The 20273-nt window shown below is 43.7% G+C and overlaps 1 protein-coding gene across 2 annotated transcripts in view; it reads right to left on the reverse strand.

Annotated features, from left to right (window-relative positions):
- Positions 1-20273, reverse strand: part of LOC143924941 (NXPE family member 4-like) — a 77037-nt gene that overhangs the window by 19374 nt on the left and 37390 nt on the right. The window contains exon 6 of one of the 2 annotated variants that reach the window (XM_077449476.1): positions 17864-18082. The exons of the other annotated variant lie outside the window; for it this stretch is intronic. Within the exon in view, the coding sequence (XP_077305602.1) occupies positions 17864-18082 (219 nt within the window). The remainder of the gene's footprint in view (positions 1-17863; positions 18083-20273) is intronic. 2 annotated transcript variants of the gene reach the window in all.

Raw genomic sequence — 20273 nt, forward strand, 5'->3', positions numbered from 1 at the left:
TAGCTGTTTTAACTGCATCAGCTTTGCCAGGGGCAACAACAGCACTCTTCCAGTTATGAACATCCAGCGGCTTTCCCCTTGCACTGAGGGTTGGCTTCCTTTCCTCTGTAGCTTGGTCCAGTGCTGCTAAATGCCGCTTGCACCAATCCACTGCAGATTCAAATGCTGGTGGACTCTCTATAACAGCAGTCACCTGTGCACTCATTGCACCAGGGTTGCTAGGGACAACCCCAGCCCTTTTTCTCCTTGATACACTCTGATCAGGTATGTATGGGGCTCGTTTGGGTGGTAACAACCCCTCCAACCACAGAGCTCTGTCTCTCATTTCAGCAAACCTTGCCTCTTTTAGTGTCTCTTTTAAAGCAAGTTGCTTTTCTCTTAATGCAAGCTTTCCTCACCTGCACATTGCACACACTGATTGTGCTGTCTCATGCACACAAACACAGTTCATAGCAAGAGAAAATTTTTTTTTGACTTTTCATTCACAGGTACACCACCTGCAACACGCAATGCCTTTTGCCTGGCTGCACTTCCACACACAGCCAATAGTTCCTGACTTGAACTTACTGTAGAGCAAGGACCCGGATTCCACCGTCTTGTGCCCGCATTCGAACACCACTTGTAATATTTGGGGGTTATTTTAGCTTAAAGGTAGAGCTTACCAGTGAGCTGAGTCCACGCCAGATATGCCGTTTTAAGGGCTTGTAGGCCCACTTTTATTAAAGAAAGAAAAGTCTGATAACAAAATAGTTGCCCACACAGGGGTTTCAGCTTTCCACAGCAATAATGTACGTAGAACCAAAAATACCAAGCCACCTGGCTCTCTTTAGCAGCACTGCTGCTCAGACTTCTGCTGCAGCCCTCTTGGCTCTATAACAGAGTTCCTGTACACCCAGTACCTCAGCACTCTTTACTAGCTTCTTTTTCAGCCCACAAGCTTGGACCCTCTGTCTGCTCTGACAGACCGACCTGTGCAGACATGCACACTTCTTCTCCCTTACACGCCTGGACTCCTCGGGAGGGTGGAGCCCAGAACCATGGTGTTGGCTTTGTTTTAAGCCCAAGACCCACCTGTGCAATCATCCAGCCAGACTGCTGGCTGTTCCCAAAACCCGGTCCCAGGATTGGAGATTCCGTACTACCACACTATCTATGGCTATATCTCTAATCTTAAGATCAATTATACCAAGTCAGAGGCCATGAATATTTTGCTCCCGCACGAGGCTCAGGCACAGGTACAAACAAACAATTCCTTTAAATGGGTGGTAAGTGCGCACAAATATTTAGGAATCCTGCTACCTCCTCAGCTTAGCAGCGTCTTCTCCAAAAAAATTTACACCCATGCTGCAGCGGATTCAATCTGACTTAGCTAAATGGTCCCTTAAGTTCTTCTCTTGGTTTGGGAGAGCGGTCATAATAAAGATGGTGGTACTCCCTAGACTACTTTATCTTTTTCACACATTACCAGTCGCGGTACCGGCCAACTTCTTTAAACAGTTACAATCTGTGCTCTGGAGATTTGTATGGGCCGGCAAGAAGCCATGCATTGGCCTTCGTTTGTTTATGAGGCCGAAAGCAGTAGGTGGCTTAGGTTTTCTGAATTTCAAGCTTTACTAATACGCCGCGCATCTGGCCAGAGTTATAGATTGGCACTGTCACACTGAAAATAAGGACTGGGTGGCGTTAGAAGAGACAGTTTCCCACACCCCTTTAAAATTCTCCCCGTGGATACCCTGGGCTAAATGCCCCCCAGAATTGTTGCAGCACCCTCTCTTTAAAGCTACTTTACAGGTCTTTCACAAAACCACCGCAGATTATCGGATTGCTTCCTCACCGGGACCCCTAACCCCCCTGTTGAATAACCCGGATTTCCCTCCAGGAATGGGCACGAGAACATTTGCCTTGAGGGGTACATCACCCCTTCTGGCTCTACATCTGAAACGGTCCGGACAGATCCTTTCACATGATAGCTTGCTGGGTGACCTTGAACCTTGGGAACTCCCTTTTTGGAATTATAGACAGGCATGCCACTACTTACTTGACCCCAAGGGACAGAAGGAGATGTTGAGAGTTCCTACCCCTTTTGAAGCTATTTGCTTTGAGGGCAAACCGATGGAGAGGACAACATCACTTATGTACGCATGTCTACAGCAGCACGGCAATACGGACCCGGTCCGTTTTAGGGACCAATGGGAAACATCGCTCCAGATCCATTTTACTGACCTGCAGTGGCAAAATGCATGTATTCTGGCGCATAAGTGCTCTATTAGCACTAGGCTTCAGGAAAACTCTTACAAGCTTTTGTCACAATGGTATGCCACCCCAGAGAAAGTAAAGAGATGGTACCCTGCTTCCACAGACCTTTGCTGGAGGTGTGGTGAGGCTAAAGGAGACATGCTGCACATCTGGTGGAATTGCCCCCGGATCTCTGTATTTTGGGGAAAAATCTGTGACTTAATTTTACGCATTACGAACATGAATCTGCGACTTACACCGGCATGTTGCTTGCTACATATTTCTGATTGTCCCCTGGGTAGATACAAAAGGTCCTTGTCAAAACACCTCCTCATTGCCGCTAAATCCCTGATCCCTAGATATTGGAAGTCAACTTCAACCCCAACAGTTGGAGAATGGCTGAGGGAGGTAAACCGTATATTTGCAATGGAAGAGACTCTGGCTATAGCCAATGAATCATCTGAAAAATTTCACAAAACATGGTCCCCATGGGTACAGTTTAAGTACTCAGACGCATTTGATAGCTTGTCCACGGGTTGAGGGGCTCCTCGACCTTAGCGGAAAGTCCAATTATGTCTATGTCTGGCCCCGCCTGGTCCTTATCGGAAGGCGATGGTGAGAACCCCTCTGTGAGGGCTGCCTCGGAATACAGTCTTGCTCCTTCTCTATTTCTATTTCTATTCTATTCTTTTCTACCCTCCTTCTGTGTTCCCCTATACCTCCCCCCCCCCCCCCCTTGTTAATCACTTAACCTATTTCTCAGGATACTGTACTGTTTATGAAGGTGATATCACATAAGTCTTTCCAGTTTTCCTTTTTACAAATGATGTCTCAGCTGGTTTCAGTTCTTGAGTTCATGTTTATGTTAATGTAACCGGATTAGACATTAATAATTGTCATGCAATATTTGTTTATTATAAAAATTATATAGTATATGGCTCTCGTAAATCTATTGTCCAATATATACCATATTGACAGCGCTAAAACAACAAAACAATCAATCTTAAGAGGGTGATAGTCCCATGGTTATAAAAAACACCACAGTAATGTCCTTAAAAAGTCCCACGCATCTAAGGATGGGATTTCAGTTGAAACAATCAAATGATGAGAAACAAAAAGAAAAGTCCATCTCCAAGATAAGATAACCAGTGCAAAAAGAGCTTGACAGCCGGTGACACCCCTTATGGTAACACACTCACCAGAACCCAAAGGGTTAACAGGCACTTCGTTATGAGTAATCTTTCTCTGGTGTTCCTCTGTCATCAATGACCAAAGCAGGTTCTCAACCTCAGATTCTTTAATATCGCATCAATCTCAGATATTTCAGGACTTTTTATACTTCACTCCCAGAAACAGAAGTAATACGCATGACACTCTTTGATGGTCAATCAATGGGGCGATGGATGACCAAACAATTGGCAATGTTGATAGGCTGAAGCATTTCGGGGACACATCCACTTCCTCAGAGATCAACTATTCTTCAGTAGCAGCCTTAAATATTGCTGAATGTTAAGCGGACAGCCAGTCCATTTGAAACTCTGTAAACTCAGTCACAGTCCCTGTAGCAATTTCAGGCATCTAATCCTCAGCACTCTGAGGGCAACGATGCTGTATTTAGGGGTGCAAGCTGATACAGGTTTTTGTCCAACATCAACAAATCATCGTCAAACAATATTTGTTTATTGAAATTGCTTAATGTGATTTATTTTGTTTGTTATGCTATTTCACTTGAATAAAAATTTTATTGGAAGGCAAATATATCTCCCAATTGTTTACCGAATCTAGGTTAAAGCAATTTGACTGGTTGGAGGAAGATTTTCAGTTTTTATTTTTTATATTTGCAGCTATGTCATGCTGCTTCGGTACAAGGTAGATGCTCTTCCAATGCGATTGGTCGAATCCAATTTCTTAGAATCCATTTGTATGCAAAAAGAGAAAAAGGGTATTATTTCTCTGACCTATTTACATTTATTGACATGTATTCAAGCCTCTGATCTTCTGCCTTGTCGAGAAAAATGGGAAAGGGCTGTCGGACCAATAGATGGAGAGAGATGGGCACAGATCTTGACTGTTGGTCCCCTAGTTTCAGTATCGGCAGCTCAGAAGCTGTCCCACCTTTTAATTCTCCACCATACATATAGTACTCCAGTGCAGCTGCATGCTTGGGGTAGGCGTGAGACTCCCATTTGTCCCAAATGCCAAGTCCATAATGGTGACTTCATACACATGCTATGAAAGTGTCCAAAAGTAGTGAGGTATTGGGGACAGGTGGTGACAACCATTAACCGTAGATATCAAGTCCAGTTGGCCATTGACCCATTGACGTGTTTGTTTGGATGACCAGATGAGGAATTATATAGCATTCCTATATATACAGCCCTTATTCGGCTGCTATATTTAGCCAGAAAATTGATAGCAAGGTTTTGATTATCAAACCATTCACCAACGGGCACGCAGTGGATTCAACAGGTCAATACTATCCTATTAAGAGAAAAAAAAACTATACTCATAGGAAATCCCCAAAAAAGTTTATGAATATATGGCAACTTTGGTTGGATACCCCAAGGGTGGTGCCTGAACAGCTGATTCTTATTAGATTGTAGCAGATTTAGAGAGCTGGGTCTTCCCTACTGTAGAGAGGTAGGATTCCTATCTCTATTATAAATTTGGAATAACTGGTGTGTGCTTTAGTATATTCCTCTCATAAGCCGACCAGATGTATTCCAGGCTATCTTTGTTTTTGTTTTGTTTTCTCTTTTTTGTTTTTATCAGTTTCTTCTAATTCTGTTAAAATATGTTACTTAGAAAATCCTATGTGCAAGCGATTAAAGCATTATTGTGGTTGTTCATTATTAGACTGTAGTTGAAGTTATGCTATACACCCCTTACTTTGTAATATGGAAATTTTAGTTGGACTACTAGCTTGTACACAACATGGTTGTACTGTATAACTTTTTTTGTTACAATAAACCTTTATTTGATAAAAAAAAAAAAAAGTCAGAGGATTAAGTTGGCCACTCCATAACGTTAATCTTGTTGGTCTGGAACCAAGATGCTGTTTGCTTACTGGTGTGTTTGGGGTCGTTGTCTTGTTGAAACACCCATATCAAGGGCGTTTCCTGTTCATCATAAGGCAACATGATCTCTTCAAGGATTTTGATGTTTTCAAACTGATCCATGATACCTGTTATGCGATAAATGGGCCCATCACCATAGTATGAGAAACATCCCCATATCATGATGCTTGTGCCACAATGCTTCACTGTGACAGTGTACTGTGGCTTGAATTCAGTGTTTGGGGCTTGTCTGACCAACAGTCTGCGGCCCCTAGACCTAAAAAGAACAATCTTGCTTTCATCATTCTACAAAATATTGCGCCATTTCTCTTTAGGCTAGTCAATGTTTTGCTAATTCTAATCTCTTCAGCCCATGTCGTTTTCCCAACAATGGGACTTTTGGGGGCTTATTGTTGATATCTTGGTTTCACATAGGCGTCTTATAATTGTTACAGTACTTTACACCTTCTTTTATCACCGTGGAGCTGATCATTGGGTAAGTCTTTGCCATTTTGGCTACTGTATTCTTCCATCCATTTGAATGGTAGTTTTCTGCTTTCTTCCACGTCTTCCTGGTTTTGGTTGCCATTTTAAAGCATTTGAGATCATATTAGCTGAGCAGTTTCTGCACTTATTTATATGTTTTCCCCTCTCCAATCAACTTTTTAATCAAAATACGTTGTTCTTCTGGTCTATGGGGTCAATTCACTAAGAGTTAAATAACAGCAAGTAAAATGCGGTAAAATAACGCATGCGGTAAATCCGTTGTGAAAGTTCAATTCACTAAGAATTTAGCATTAAATTACTAATGCGGAATTTTTTTGATTGTTCGGTAACTATCGCATTTCTCATGCGGTAATTTATCGAACATGTCAGTGGTTAAGGGTTGTTTAAGGTAATTTCCCTATAATAAAAATGGTCAATTCACTATATAAAAATGTTTGTTATTTTTGTCTTGCAAAAAAAAAATTTTTTTTTTTTTTTTTTTGAAAATTTATGTTTATTGAATATTTTTAAACACACATATAACATACAAACATTACAAAAGGAGCCCCAAAACAGAGCCCCCAAACCCCCACCCCCCACCCAACAAACTCCTCCTTGTGCAGCCCTCCGCTCAACTTCTTAGCTCATTTTATGAACACAACCGTATCTCCCATACAACAAAAATGACTCGTATCGTAACCGACAATTTGAATACCCAGAATGAAGATGTAGACCAACCCAAATATAGCATCACCCTCCCCGCCCCTCCCCCACCCCTCAGAGAGTGCACCTCCCGCCTAGCACTTAATTCACAGTATCTGCAGCATCAAGCCAGCATCTCCACACCCTCTCAAACTTAGTAGGACACCCTCTACTGAGATAAGTGGCTTTGTATAACGGCAAAGCTTTATTAATTAAACCCTTCCAGTAGGAAATCGTTGGAGGTGCAGGTTTCTTCCAGCATAACAGGATAGCTTTACGGGCATAAAATAACGCCAAAGAAATCAGAGTCCTCTGCGCCTTTCGAGGTGCCAACTCCTCCACCAGCCCGAGCAAACACGTCGCGACCGTGACCGGAATCGGCACCGAAAGTACAGACTGTAAGACCTGCGTTACACCCCTCCAGAACTCAACAATCTGTGGGCACAGCCAAAACACATGATCAAAGTCAGCTCGGTCAGCTGTGCAACGCCAGCATCCCTCCGCACCCGTACCATAAATTCTGGCCAGTCTAGCTGGGGTGTAATATATTCTATGCAGTAATTTAAACTGAATAAGTCTGTCCCTAGCCGAGACTAGGGTCTGAAACGGGTAGCCCCACATGTCATCCCAATCATCCCCGTCAAAGTCAGGTACCAAGGCACTCCAGATGTCTCTACATTTTTGGATAGAACATTTTTTTACAGTACTCTGTATTTGTAGGCATCGAAATTTGAACTACCTTCTCAAATGTATGTCTCCTGATGCTTGGTAATCCAAGCTCCTTTACTAAATCCATCACGCCATACATTCATAAAAATTTGTTTTTTTTGTAAATGTATGGCCTACTAAGGTTGGTGAAAGAGCTCTTTTCCATGTTCTTGGTCCAATTCTGTGCTTCTGCCTATGTTTATATTGTGGAAACTAAAGAAAAAGGGACTATGTTATCCAAGTTTAACTTGTTGTAATGGTGTATATAGCCAAAAGTATTACAGTGGCCACTTCAAGAGGTTGACATACTCCATTGTTGCGCTTTTGTAGACGTTTACTTAAAAAATAAGTATTCTTTTTTTTTTTAAGTTCTTGATGCTAAACTTCAGCTGAAGTTAGCATTTAATTTTCACTGCATGTCATGGCTTTTTGATTTAATAAAAAGAAAAAATACTTGTGTGCTCATGATGTAAAATGACACATTTTTGTGTGTCCACTGCTGATGGAATGGTGTCAACTTTCTGTGGGTCCTCTGTGGGTGGAATTAGACCCCACTCTGAGGGTGCTCTTTGGGTGGAATTGAGCCTCTTTCTGTAGGCAGAATTATGCTCTCTGTGTCCATTTCTGAGGGTTTGAATAGGCCCTTCTGTCTGGTACCGCACTGGTTACCACCACCAAAGGGTGGTGCGTTAGGGAAACGGGTGGCGCTGCTCCCATCTGACAACACAGGGAAAGCCATAGGGAAGTCCCCATGCGTCAGAGTGGGCGGGTTCACCGGATGGCCCTGCCCTCCGTTATATAAGAACTGTCACCTGAACAGAAGCGTCACACAGCGGAAGACTCCCATTGAGGCGGATCGTGCAGAGGACGTAGCGGAGAAGAAGAAGCCGGAGAAAGATGGCGGACAAGAAGATCGGAGGAAGATAGAGGAATAAGCGAGGGAAGAACAAGATGGAGGAAGAAGAGGAAAACTGAAGGAAGACCAGAAGAAAGTAGATGGAAAAAGAAGTGGGGAAAGAAGAAGACATCAATAAAGGAATCGTCAAAAACCGTCTATTGTCTTTTTTAACATTTTTGACACTTTTTTTGCAAAATGGTAGGGGTACATTTGTACTCCATTACCAATTCACACGGGGGGGGCGGGGTCTGGGGGTCCCCTTGTTAAAGGGGGCTTCCAGATTCAGATAAGCCCTCTGCCCACAAACCCCCATAAGTACCGGGCAAGGGTTGTGGGGATGAGGCCCTTCTTCCCATCAACATGGGGACAAGGTGCTTTGGGGGGCTACCCCAAAGCACCCTCCCAATGCTGAGGGCATGTGGCCTGGTATGGTTCAGGAGAGGGGCGGTCTCACGTCCCCCCTTCTTTTCCTGCGGCCGGCCAGGTCAGCTGTTCGGATAAGGGTTTGGTATGGATTTTTGGGGGGACCCCACACCATTTTCTTTTTAATATTGGTGCGGGGTTCCCCTTAATATCCATACCAGACCTGAAGGGACCCCCACGCATTTTTTTTTTTTACATTTTGGTTGAGAAAATCCCATGCCCTTTTTATCAATGAACTTTTATGTGTATTCCCATACCGACAATTCATTATAGCCGCTAGTACTAGTACTTTTAAATGACTTTTTTTCCTTTTAGAAATGTCATTTTTCACTTGGACTGTTCTAAACACGGGACACATTCGCCACTTTACAGGCATAACATAGACAGCCCCCAGGAATATTACACTTTTATTGTTTCACTTTAAGCATTAATAAAATCACTGTTCCCAAAAAATCTGCAGTTTTTAAAACTTTTTTTGCAACGATACATGTCCCCTGGGGAAGATACCAGGTCCCCAAACACTTTTTATGACAATACCTTGCATATTAACCTTTAAAATTAGCACTTTTGATTTCTCCCATAGACTTTTAAAGGGTGTTCCGCGGCTTTCAAATTTGCCGTGAACACCCCAAATTGTTCGCTATTCAGCGAATGGGTGAACAGCCAATGTTCGAGTCTAACTCATGTTCGACCCGAACATGAAGCCCATCCCTAGTAGAAATATAATTTATACCCAAAATAGTGCTTGATCTGGTTAGTGATGTTGGACTGCTATTATTTTGAACACAACTGTATACCAGAATTATGGACTGTTTGCCTTTACTTCTGCTGTTTTTGTTGGCTTGTCTTTGACAACTCAATAAAGTTTTACAAGCGGTTTTACAAGCTGGCCGGTGACCCCAGTCTCCCCATATTACAATATATGCAGTACATCTCTATAATACATTTAGATTAGATATTTCCCTATCTTTTATCTCCTTTGGACCCAACCTTGTGCCATTTTTGTCTAAATAAGGGCCCCCAGTCCCTTTAAAAAAATAAAAAATAACTCAGGCTGCAACATTTACCTTCAATCCGAAGGTTTCCCCTGCAGTACTTTATTTTTGCCACACGATGCAGTATATAAATAATGTCCAGTGGAAGACTGAGGACATGCTATGAATGAAAGGTGTCAGGGCCCTGCCACATCATCAGGGCCTCACCATGACATCCTATTTTCACAGGCTATTTATGCAGAGAGTGAAGCTGACCTCATTGCCTCTGTATCTCCAGGGACCACCCACCCCTAGGCAGGGCCAGATTAAGAACATCATGGGCCTGATGCTGAGGATTTTGGTGGGGCCTTTTATAAACAATAAATAAATAAAAATGCAAACTATTTTTTGTTATAACAAATTAAATTAAAGAGAGAGAGAGGGAGGATGATGAGAGAGAGAAAGGGGATGAAATAGGGTGTGAGGGGTAAGGGAGGGAGGATGAGAGAGAAAGGGGGATGAGAGAAAGAGGATGCACATGAGCATGTGTGGGAATGGCATCAACGCAGCCTGGCCAAGGCAAGTGACCGAAGGCACAGAACCCAGAAGGAAGACCGGGTGAAGATGGAAGTGCCCGGGCCCCGCCGGATTGATCACAGCACAGCACTGGAGGGCTCAGTCTGACAATTTAAGTGTACCCTAATGTGCTAATATGCTGGGCATACTTGTACATTATGGCATAACCTACCCCAGGGCCTCTAAAAAGTAGTAATGTTATAAAAGTTTACTACCGCTTTAATATCACAGGAGCCTCTCATGGGGCCCCCTACTGACCCTGTGGCCCTTGGGCAGTGCCTAAGTACATAGTTGTCAACATTTCAAAAATATTTTCAGGGACGCTCTTTACAAGTGCTATATTTAGAGTAGCTGACATCCCCTATGTTCCTCTATACATCACAATAGTAATTACAAAATTAAATAAGTACTAATAATGGGGCAGAATAAATATGAGGACTGTGAGATTTCCTTTAGTTGGACTGACAAAAGTGTGCCCATTCTAGAGCTGGTAACATTGAGGATATTCAGTATAATTTTAAAGAACAGTTTTTGTGGGTAAGAGGCATAGGGGAGGAGTATGGATGGTATAAAAGTGGGAAGTATGTGCAGGTGAGGGAGAGGAATGTGGAGGGTCTAACAGTGGGCACTATGTACATGAGAGGAGTGCAGAGGGTATGGCAGAAGACACTATGTACAGGAGAGGAGTGTGAAGGGTATGACAGTGGACAGTATGCACAGCAGAGGAGTGTAGAGGGTATGACATTGGGCACTATGCATAAAAGAAGCGTGTGGAGGGTATCACAGTGAGCAATATGTACAGGAGAGAAGTGTGGAGAGTATGACAGTGGGCACTATGTATCGGAGAGAAGTGTGGAGAGTATGACAGTGAGTAGTATGTACAGGAGAGGAGTGTGGAGTGTATGACAGTGGGCATTATGTATAGGAGGGAAGTGTGGAGGGCATGACAGTGGGCACTATGTATAGGAGAGAAGTGTGGAGAGTATAACAGTGGGCACTATTTATAGGAGAGGAGTATGGAGGGTATGACAGTGAGTAGTATGTACAGGAGAGGAGTGTGGAGCTTATGACAGTGGGCATTATGTATAGGAGGGAAGTGTGGAGGGCATGACAGTGGGCACTATGTATAGGAGAGAAGTGTGGAGAGTATGACAGTGGGCACTATGTATAGGAGAGGAGTATGGAGGGTATGACAGTGAGTAGTATGTACAGGAGAGGAGTGTGGAGCGTATGACAGTGGGCATTATGTATAGGAGGGAAGTGTGGAGGGCATGACAGTGGGCACTATGTATAGGAGAGAAGTGTGGAGAGTATGACAGTGGGCACTATGTATAGGAGAGGAGTATGGAGGGTATGACAGTGAGTAGTATGTACAGGAGAGGAGTGTGGAGCATATGACAGTGGGCATTATGTATAGGAGGGAAGTGTGGAGGCCATGACAGTGGGCACTATGTATAGGAGAGAAGTGTGGAGAGTATGACAGTGGGCACTATGTATAGGAGAGGAGTGTGGAGGGTATGACAGTGAGTAGTATGTACAGGAGAGGAGTGTGGAGGGTATGACAGTGGGCACTATGTATAGGAGAGAAGTGTGGAGAGTATGACAGTGGGCACTATGCATAGGAGAGGAGGATGAAGTAATCTGGGAAGAAAAAATGTAAAGGTTTGTGGAAGGATGATTAGGGACTGCGTAGTTGTTAAGCGGGCCAGACATGGATTGAAATTACACCAATTAAGCAGAGACCAGTCATAGTCGATCTATGTATGGGCTAGCTGGTTTTACACAAGTCAATCTATTAAGCGACTTGAGTACAACCAGCCTGTCAGGTTTTCCACAAAACAATCAGTGCTGCCAGCTATAGTTAGAAACACTAATCATTGTATTCACTGGCAGAACACAATAACACTGCAGGAGTGATTGCCCCATTCACAGGTCAGCAGGTGAGAGGGTGTGTGGGGACAGGCTGGGGAGAGATACTAGTCAGTCCCTGGGTAGGCACTGGTTAGTATCAGAGCCAGATACACACAGGTTACATATGCCATGATCATTAGACTGAGAGCAATAATTCTAGCACTAGACCTCCTCTGTAACTCTAAACATGTAACCTGTAAAAAAATGTACAGCATCGCTTAAACACACAACAAAAAATTGTGCTAACTTTTGTGTTTTTTTAAATGAATGAAACAGTTTCTTTCCAAAAAAAACTTTTGAAAAATTGCTGCGCAAATATCGTGTAACATAAAAAGTTGTAAAGGTCACCATTTTATTCCATAGGGTGTCTGCTAAAAAAATGGCTTGATATGGATTGCTTTTGACGTTATAAATAGAGACGCTCCAAAATAATTTTTTTACTAGACTGTTTAGTTTACCTTTTTCTTATCATTGCTTCACTGTATGCACTTTATGGATTGAGACACACCCTGGATTTTTATTGCATTTTTTATTTATTTTCATTGTTTGAATCTTATCCGTAATTTTAGTATTTATTTATTTTTCACTATTTGCACTTTATTTGGAATATTTTATTATCCTTATTTGGAATATTTAACCATTCACATTACACTGGTTTGAACATTGTCTGATTGGCACTGATGCACTTTAAAAGGTGCACACTTGAATAAATTGATTCTGAATAGTCACATATAGCTACTTTTGTATTTGCGTGAAATTTTTTATCATCATTTGTCTAATTATTGAATTGATTTAGTATTTTTTGTGGAGCGCAACACCATTTTTCTATTCAATATATAATGCTTGAGGGTTCTGAGTAATTTTCTAGCATAAAAAAAATTATGATTTTTACATGTAGGAGAGAAGTCTCAGAATGGGCCTGGTTGCCAAGGGGTTAATTATCATAAGTAATATACAAATAATTATTATAAGCACTGTGAGGTCATCCTCTCAGTCTGCTGCAGAGTGTCCCAGCTTGTATTTAAACTGGCCGCTCTGTATGTAGTTTCTGATAGTCTGTACAAGGAGCCCCGTATCTCTGGAACCATACATGATAGCAGCCCCATATTTTAACCAATGCTGGAGTGGGTCTTTAGCTATATACCCCCCAAATGTGGGGTCTCTGTGACTCCTGGCTGCCGAGCTACAATCCTCGAAGTCAATCTTTTTTTTTTTTTTTTTACTTTTTTTTTTTGGGCAAATGGGCCTATCTTGAGAAAGGGGCCTGGAGCTGCAGCTCCAATAGCCCCTATGTTAATCCGCCCTGCCCCTAGGGAAGATCAGAGAGGATGAGGAGCCTATGTGTCACACGAGTGACCAGAAAACTTAAAAAAAAGTGTATTAAAACATGACACAGGAAAGCTCTGGATTTTTGACATGATAAAGCCTATCTCCTTTCCTTGCTGGAGGCTGTCCATCATCTAGCTCTTTTCTTTCCTATATTGCTGTCCCTGGATTTCTGTTTTTGCAATCAAGGAGGCTCAGCATCACATGTAGGTGATCTATATAGGGTAGTCTGTATGCAAATGCATCTTGTCTACTTCTCCAGGCTGAGATTTGCATAATAACTCAAAAGAGTCAATCCACTGCTTGTATTGAGGCTGAGGACTCTTCAAAGGAGTACGGAGGCAGGGTGCTGTGATATTTTCAGGAAGTTATGTACAGCGCCCTGACTGCCCCTGCCATTAGCCATGATCTGCCTTCATTGTATAGAGAAGCCAAAAACGAGTGATGCATACCTCCCAACTTTTGAACTTCAGAACGAGGGACAATTGAGGGAGTAAATGAGCTGCAGCGTGCATTGTGACAAAATGTGGGTGTGGCCAGAGTCTTAATGGTGGGAGTGGCTTAACAGGGTGTGGCTAAAGAAAACTCAGCTCTCTCATCAATGCTCCCCATATCTCACTAATGCCCCCCCACACTCTCTCATCAATGCTCCCCAGCTCTCACCAATTCCCCCTCCTCTCTTACTAATCCCCCCTCCCCTCTTACTAATGCCCCCCAGCTCTCTCACCAATTACCCCTCCTCTCTTACTAATCCCCCCTCTTACTAATGCCCCCCCCCCGCTCTCTCACCAATTCCCCCTCCTCTCTTACTAATCCCCCCTCCCCTCTTACACCAATTCTTCCTCCAGTCTTACTAATGCCCCCCAGCTCTCTCACCAATTCCCCCTCCTCTCATACTAATCCCCCCTCTTACTAATGCCCCCCCGCTCTCTCACCAATTCTCCCTCCTCTCATACTAATCCCCCCTCCCCTCTTACTAATGCCCCCAGCTCTCTCACAAGTCCCCCCCTCCGCTCTTACTAATGCCCCCCCAGCTCTCTCACAAGTCCCCCCCTCCGCTCTTACTAATGCCCCCCCCAACTCTCTCCCAAATGCAGATCAATATTTATTCCTGTACTTTTTTTAAGCACAGTGCTGCTGATAGCTCCCAGTGCAGTGATTGTAGCATGGAGCCGAGGAGTGTCACAGCACTTCACCGCCTCCATGCTTCAGTCCTGACAGGCGGGGAAAGACACCTCTGGCATCCCCAAATGTGAGGGCAGCAATGTGGGCAGTTGTGGACCCAGGGCACCCACCAGCAAATGTGGGCTATGCCCCCCGCCCTCCCGGGTGCCTGGTGCTAACACAGAGAAGCATGTGGAGTGCTTCTGTGTGAAAAGGAGTTCAGTTCCACTTACCTTCCACAAGCCGCTGACAGGCAGGAACGTGGCCGTTGAGAGGAGAGCATCGGGGCCGCTGAAAGGAGAGCACTTAGGCTGCTGGTAGGCAGAATCGGGGCCAATGATAGGCAGAATCGGGGCCAATGATAGGCAGGATCGGGGCCACTGAGAGGAGAGCATCGGGGCTGCTGATACGCAGGATCAGGGCCCCTTATAGGCCAGATCAGGGCCGCTGAGAGGAGAGGAACGGGGTCACTGACAGGAGGATCCGGAGCCGGGACGTGGGCTGAGAGGTGGCCTGCAAATGATGTCATCGGTTGCTAGAACACCAGCGGTCCTATCAACTGGTGATTGCATTGAGTAGGGGGAGCAGAGATTGCCAGCCAGATCTTCTCCAAGGAATCCTCAGTTGGTGCTGCGTGTGATAGCACACATTGCACCCATTGAGGATACAACTACAGAGTGGAGCCCAGTGCTCAGGGGCGGACTAACCATTGGGCCACTCGGGCACTGCCCGAGGGCCCCATGCCCCTAGGGGGCCCCATCAGGGTTGCCAGCCTCAGTAAAACCAGGGACAGTATGTAAAAATTTGTGGGTTTTTTTACATCTGTCTCAGAAATGTCCCTTACCGACATCCTTTTGGTCTAAAAATCCAGAGATTATAGCTGCCCCAGCTCTCCACTACCTTCTCAGCCAATAGAAACATGTCTGTGTATACTGTGTGATTGTATACTGTGTGTGTGTGTGTGTTTGTGTATACTGTGTGGCTCCATAATCTCTGATTGCCTGGGGGCCCCATGAGTTGTCAGTCTGCCCCTGCCAGTGCTCCAGCCCAGATCTGCGGGACCCTGGGACTTACTTCAAATTGCGGGACGGTCCCATAGAATCCGGGGTGGTTGGGTATGGTGATGACATTCCAAAGTCTAAAATAAAGTATGTGATAAAAACCGTTGAAGTTTGATTTGAAAATTTTCATTAACGTGCTAATGAGAGGGAATGTAAATACCAGGGAAGGTAAAATATAAGCAGATTAAACTTCAGTTTTAACACACCAATTTGGAGCAAATCAGAGAAGTTGATTGTCAGGGTTTACATACATGTTATCAAATATATATTATAGCTAAAAAAATGAACCCTTCATTGCTCCCTATTACAGACTGAGAACCTTAAAATACTTTTAGTTTTTTTGATAGTCTAGTTCAGAGGTCAGAAACCCATCGCTCCTGATCTACACATTGATTGAAGGTAGGTGACGAATAGATAGTGTTCAATTTCTGCCTTGCTGACCCTCAGCCCAGCTCCTCCTCCACCTGCAGAGCACTGCAAGGAAACTATATGCTGCAGTGTGCTGCATTGGTCTCTGTTGGCCTTCTCTTCTGTCCATCCCAGGTGCTTCTGTGTGACATATATGGGATGGACCAGGCATATATGGGATGGACCAGACATGAGGGCTGGGGGGCATTGGCATGCTAGAACAGGTAGATTTGTCTGCATTTCTGGCACACTGTCCTCTGCCCTGTGGACCCCATCCTCTGCCCTGCTAACCCCTGTTCACTTCCCTGATGACCTCTCTAATCAGCTCAGTTAACCCTTATAATCTGCCCTACAAACTGCTTACCTCTGTAGTCTACCCTACTGAACCTGTACACTACCCTATACACACAGCCCCTGTAGTAAGCCACTGACCCCATACACAGCCATATAATTACTGACCCCTGTATTGCCCTGCAAGATAGTGACCCCTGTACTGCTACAAACTCCTGACCCCTGTACACTGCCCTACATAGTAATAATCTCTGTACACTGCAATACATCCTACTGACCCCTGTACACTGTTCTACATGGTAATGATCTCTGTACACAGCAATACATCCTACTGACCCCTTTGTACACTGTCCTACATAGTAATGTCCTCTGTACACTGCAATACATTCTGCTGACCTCTGTACACTGAAATACATCCTACTGACCTCTGTACGATGCCCTACATACTACTGACCTCTGTACACTGCCCTACATATAATGACCTCTGTAGGCTGCCCTACATACTACTGACCTCTGTACGCTGCAATACATCCTACTGGCCCCTGTACACTGCCCTACATAGTAATGACCTCTGTACACTGCCCTACATAGTAATGACCTCTGTACACTGCAATGCATCCTACTGACCCTTGTACACTGTTCTACATGGTAATGCCCTCTGTACACCGCAATACATCCTACTGACCTCTGTACACTGCCCTACATATAATGACCTCTGTAGGCTGCCCTACATACTACTGACCTCTATACGCTGCAATACATCCTACTGGCCCCTGTACACTGCCCTACATAGTAATGACCTCTGTACACTGTCCTACATAGTAATGACCTCTGTACACTGCAATACAGCCTACTGACCCCTGTACACTGTTCTACATGGTAATGCCTTCTGTACACCGCAATACATCCTACTGACCTCTGTACACTGCAATACATCCTACTGACCCCTGTACACTGTTCTACATGGTATTGCCCTCTGTACACTGCAATACATCCTACTGACCCCTGTACACTGTTCTACATGGTAATGCCCTCTGTACACTGCAATACATCCTACTGATCTCTGTACACTGCAGTACATCCTACTGACCCCTGTGTAAACTGTCCTACATAGTAATGGCCTCCGTACACTGCAATGCATCCTACTGACCCCTGTACACTGCCCTACATAGTAATGACCTCTGTACACTGCTGTACATACCACTGACCTCCCTACACTGAAATACATACCTCTGACATCTGAACACTACCCTATATGCTACTTACACTGGCCAGAACTCAGAGCAGACAGCCAACTGTAATCTTTGACCTCTTCTATGTTGTTTAGGTAGATCTTCATCCCACAAAGATTGCCTACCCCTGGTTTTGTCCAGCTGCTGATGTGGGCAGAATCTCTGTGAGTCAGATAGACTGATTTGCTCCCTACTTGTTCCTCACCACAATTGGCAACTTCAGTGACCAGTAGTGATCTTCCCTCTCCTAAATTCTGTGCTTACCTATTGGTCTAAGACTTCCTAACCATTTCACTGGTTAATATTCAGACATGGAAAGTTAACCAACTTCATGGTTACAATATGTATTTGCATTTGAGCAGGTTCCTGGATTTGAGGGATCCTGCCTTCAGGCATGTTAGAAAGCACTTACTGTGGATGCCCTCTGTGAAGTGCATGATGAACTGGCGCAATGTTGAATCTCCGATCAGGAAGAGTTTTTTCCCTTGTAGGCACTTTACAAAGTCCTCTGCAGTTTTGTAGGTGGTCATTGTGCAGTAGGCAGGATTCCATATATTATTGAAAAAGTATCCGCTTGGAAGCGTGGAGTTCATTCCTGGCTGACATTTTGGCTTTGGAGGTAAAGGGATCTCTGAAAAAATGATGGTTTTACAAAGGGAATGATTATTATATAGAAGAAGAAGAAGTTCAGCCTCACAAAAATGGCTCTTTACTTCCATAGAACTTCCAGGGGCATTTTATTTAATTGTTATGGGATAAATGTCAAAATGATGACCCCCTCTGTACCATATGTTAAAAAAAAAAGTTCATTAGTACATGTCCCCCATGGCAGTGCCCAGATTCCTATGCCCTAAAAATGGCCAGGATAATAAGGATCAGCCTCATGAAGTTCAGGTTTCCTGAATCTCAAACAAACTTTGCAGGACTCTTGGAAACTCATACCTGGACAGGTTGGCCCATCCCTAACTAGCAGTAGAGATATAATGGTTGGATGAGTCCAATACCTGTCTGTTGTTTCTCCCATTATCTTGTACATTATGTAGTGATGTACAAGCTGGTCGGGAAGAAGAAGTATTACGGGAGATGGGGAGTGGAGATGTGCCAGCTTTTCAAAAGTCCGGCTAAGTACTTTCACACTTCTTTCCCAGGTGACCTATTGGGTAAAAGTGACCTTGTCATGAAAAGGTCACATTAAAGAGTAACCCCACTTTTGTTGAGAAAAAAACATTCCCCTCTGGGTGATCTATGTACATTACAAGGATTTTACCAAACTTTGTTGCAGATTCCTACCTTTTGTTAGAAGAAAAAAAGCTGTTTGTCTGTGTCCATGTAACGTGAATGGGAGTGATTTTATAAATATCAATCAATTGCTGCACCTGCAGAGTTCTAATGAGATGTGATTTTCTATTGGGAGTATCTCACTAAAAATTACATTTTGTTGCAGGGTATGTACAAAACCGGACTCGTATCATGCAGACTTCTGGGAAACTCAGTGAGCCAATCACACAAGCAGGAAATTATGTTTCCGGGGGTGTGCTCTGTACACCATCTGTGCACACATTCATGTTGCCATATTGCATTTTTACAGAGAATTACAGAGCTGCAGATTGAAAAGGAAAGGCCATTTTAATAACATTCAATTGTAATATAACTTGTGTAGTAGCAATTTTATATGCTATAATCATTTTTTTTTTATTTACAAATTTTTTTCCCCCATGAAATTGGAGTTACCTTTTAGGATGCCTACCCCTTCCTAACATATCAGCTTCGTAAGATGGAATGAGCATGAAGCTGCATGAATATTGGAGACAAAGCGTTAATATGCCTTTGCTAGCACAGATGAGATGATCTATTATCTTTATTATCTATATGTACAATAAGATAACAAACAAGAATGTTTCACTTGTTATTATTGAGTTACACCCTATACCAGCCTTTCTCAACCTTTTCAACACAGAGGAACCCTTGAAATAGTTTTCTGGTCTCTGGGAACCTCTGCTAAAATTTTGAATTCTACAATTCAGGATACATTAGTGTGATGGTCAGTGGGAAGAATTGGCCTTAACACTTGTGATCATTGGGAAGAATTACCCCCTTACAGGTAGCTAAAAAGATCAATGGTGTTGGTGGGAACTTATCTGAGAGGCAGAAATGGCCCAATGCTGAAGGAACCCCTAGCAACCTCTGGAGGAACCCTAGGGTTAAGAATCACTGCCCTATACATTCTACCATTTTTTTTTTTTTTTTTTTTTTACAGGCTATGTAAACCTCTTTTAGGCTTTTATTGCTGGCCATGCCCAGGGCCAGATTAAGAACATCATGGGCCTGGTGCTGAGGATTTTGGTGGGGCCTTTTATAAACAATAAATAAATAAAAATGCAAACTATTTTTTGTTATAACAAATTAAATTAAAGAGAGAAAGAGGGAGGATTATGAGAGAGAGAAAGGGGATGAAATAGGGTGTGAGGGGTAAGGGAGGGAGGATGAGAGAGAAAGGGGGGATGGGAGAGAGAGGATGCACATGAGCATGTGTGGGAATGGCATCAACGCAGCCTGGCCAAGGCAAGTGACCGAAGGCACAGAACCCAGAAGGAAGACCGGGTGAAGATGGAAGTGCCCGGGCCCCATCGGATTGATCACAGCACAGCACTGGAGGGCTCAGTCTGACAATTTAAGTGTACCCTAATGTGCTAATATGCTGGGCATACTTGTACATTATGGCATAACCTACCCCAGGGCCTCTAAAAAGTAGTAATGTTATAAAAGTTTACTACCGCTTTAATATCACAGGAGCCTCTCATGGGGCCCCCTACTGACCCTGT

This window comes from Lithobates pipiens, unplaced genomic scaffold (assembly GCF_037356315.1).
Source record: "Lithobates pipiens isolate NorthernLeopardFrog02 unplaced genomic scaffold, aLitPip1_a1.2 Scaffold_22, whole genome shotgun sequence".
NCBI lineage: Eukaryota > Metazoa > Chordata > Amphibia > Anura > Ranidae > Lithobates > Lithobates pipiens.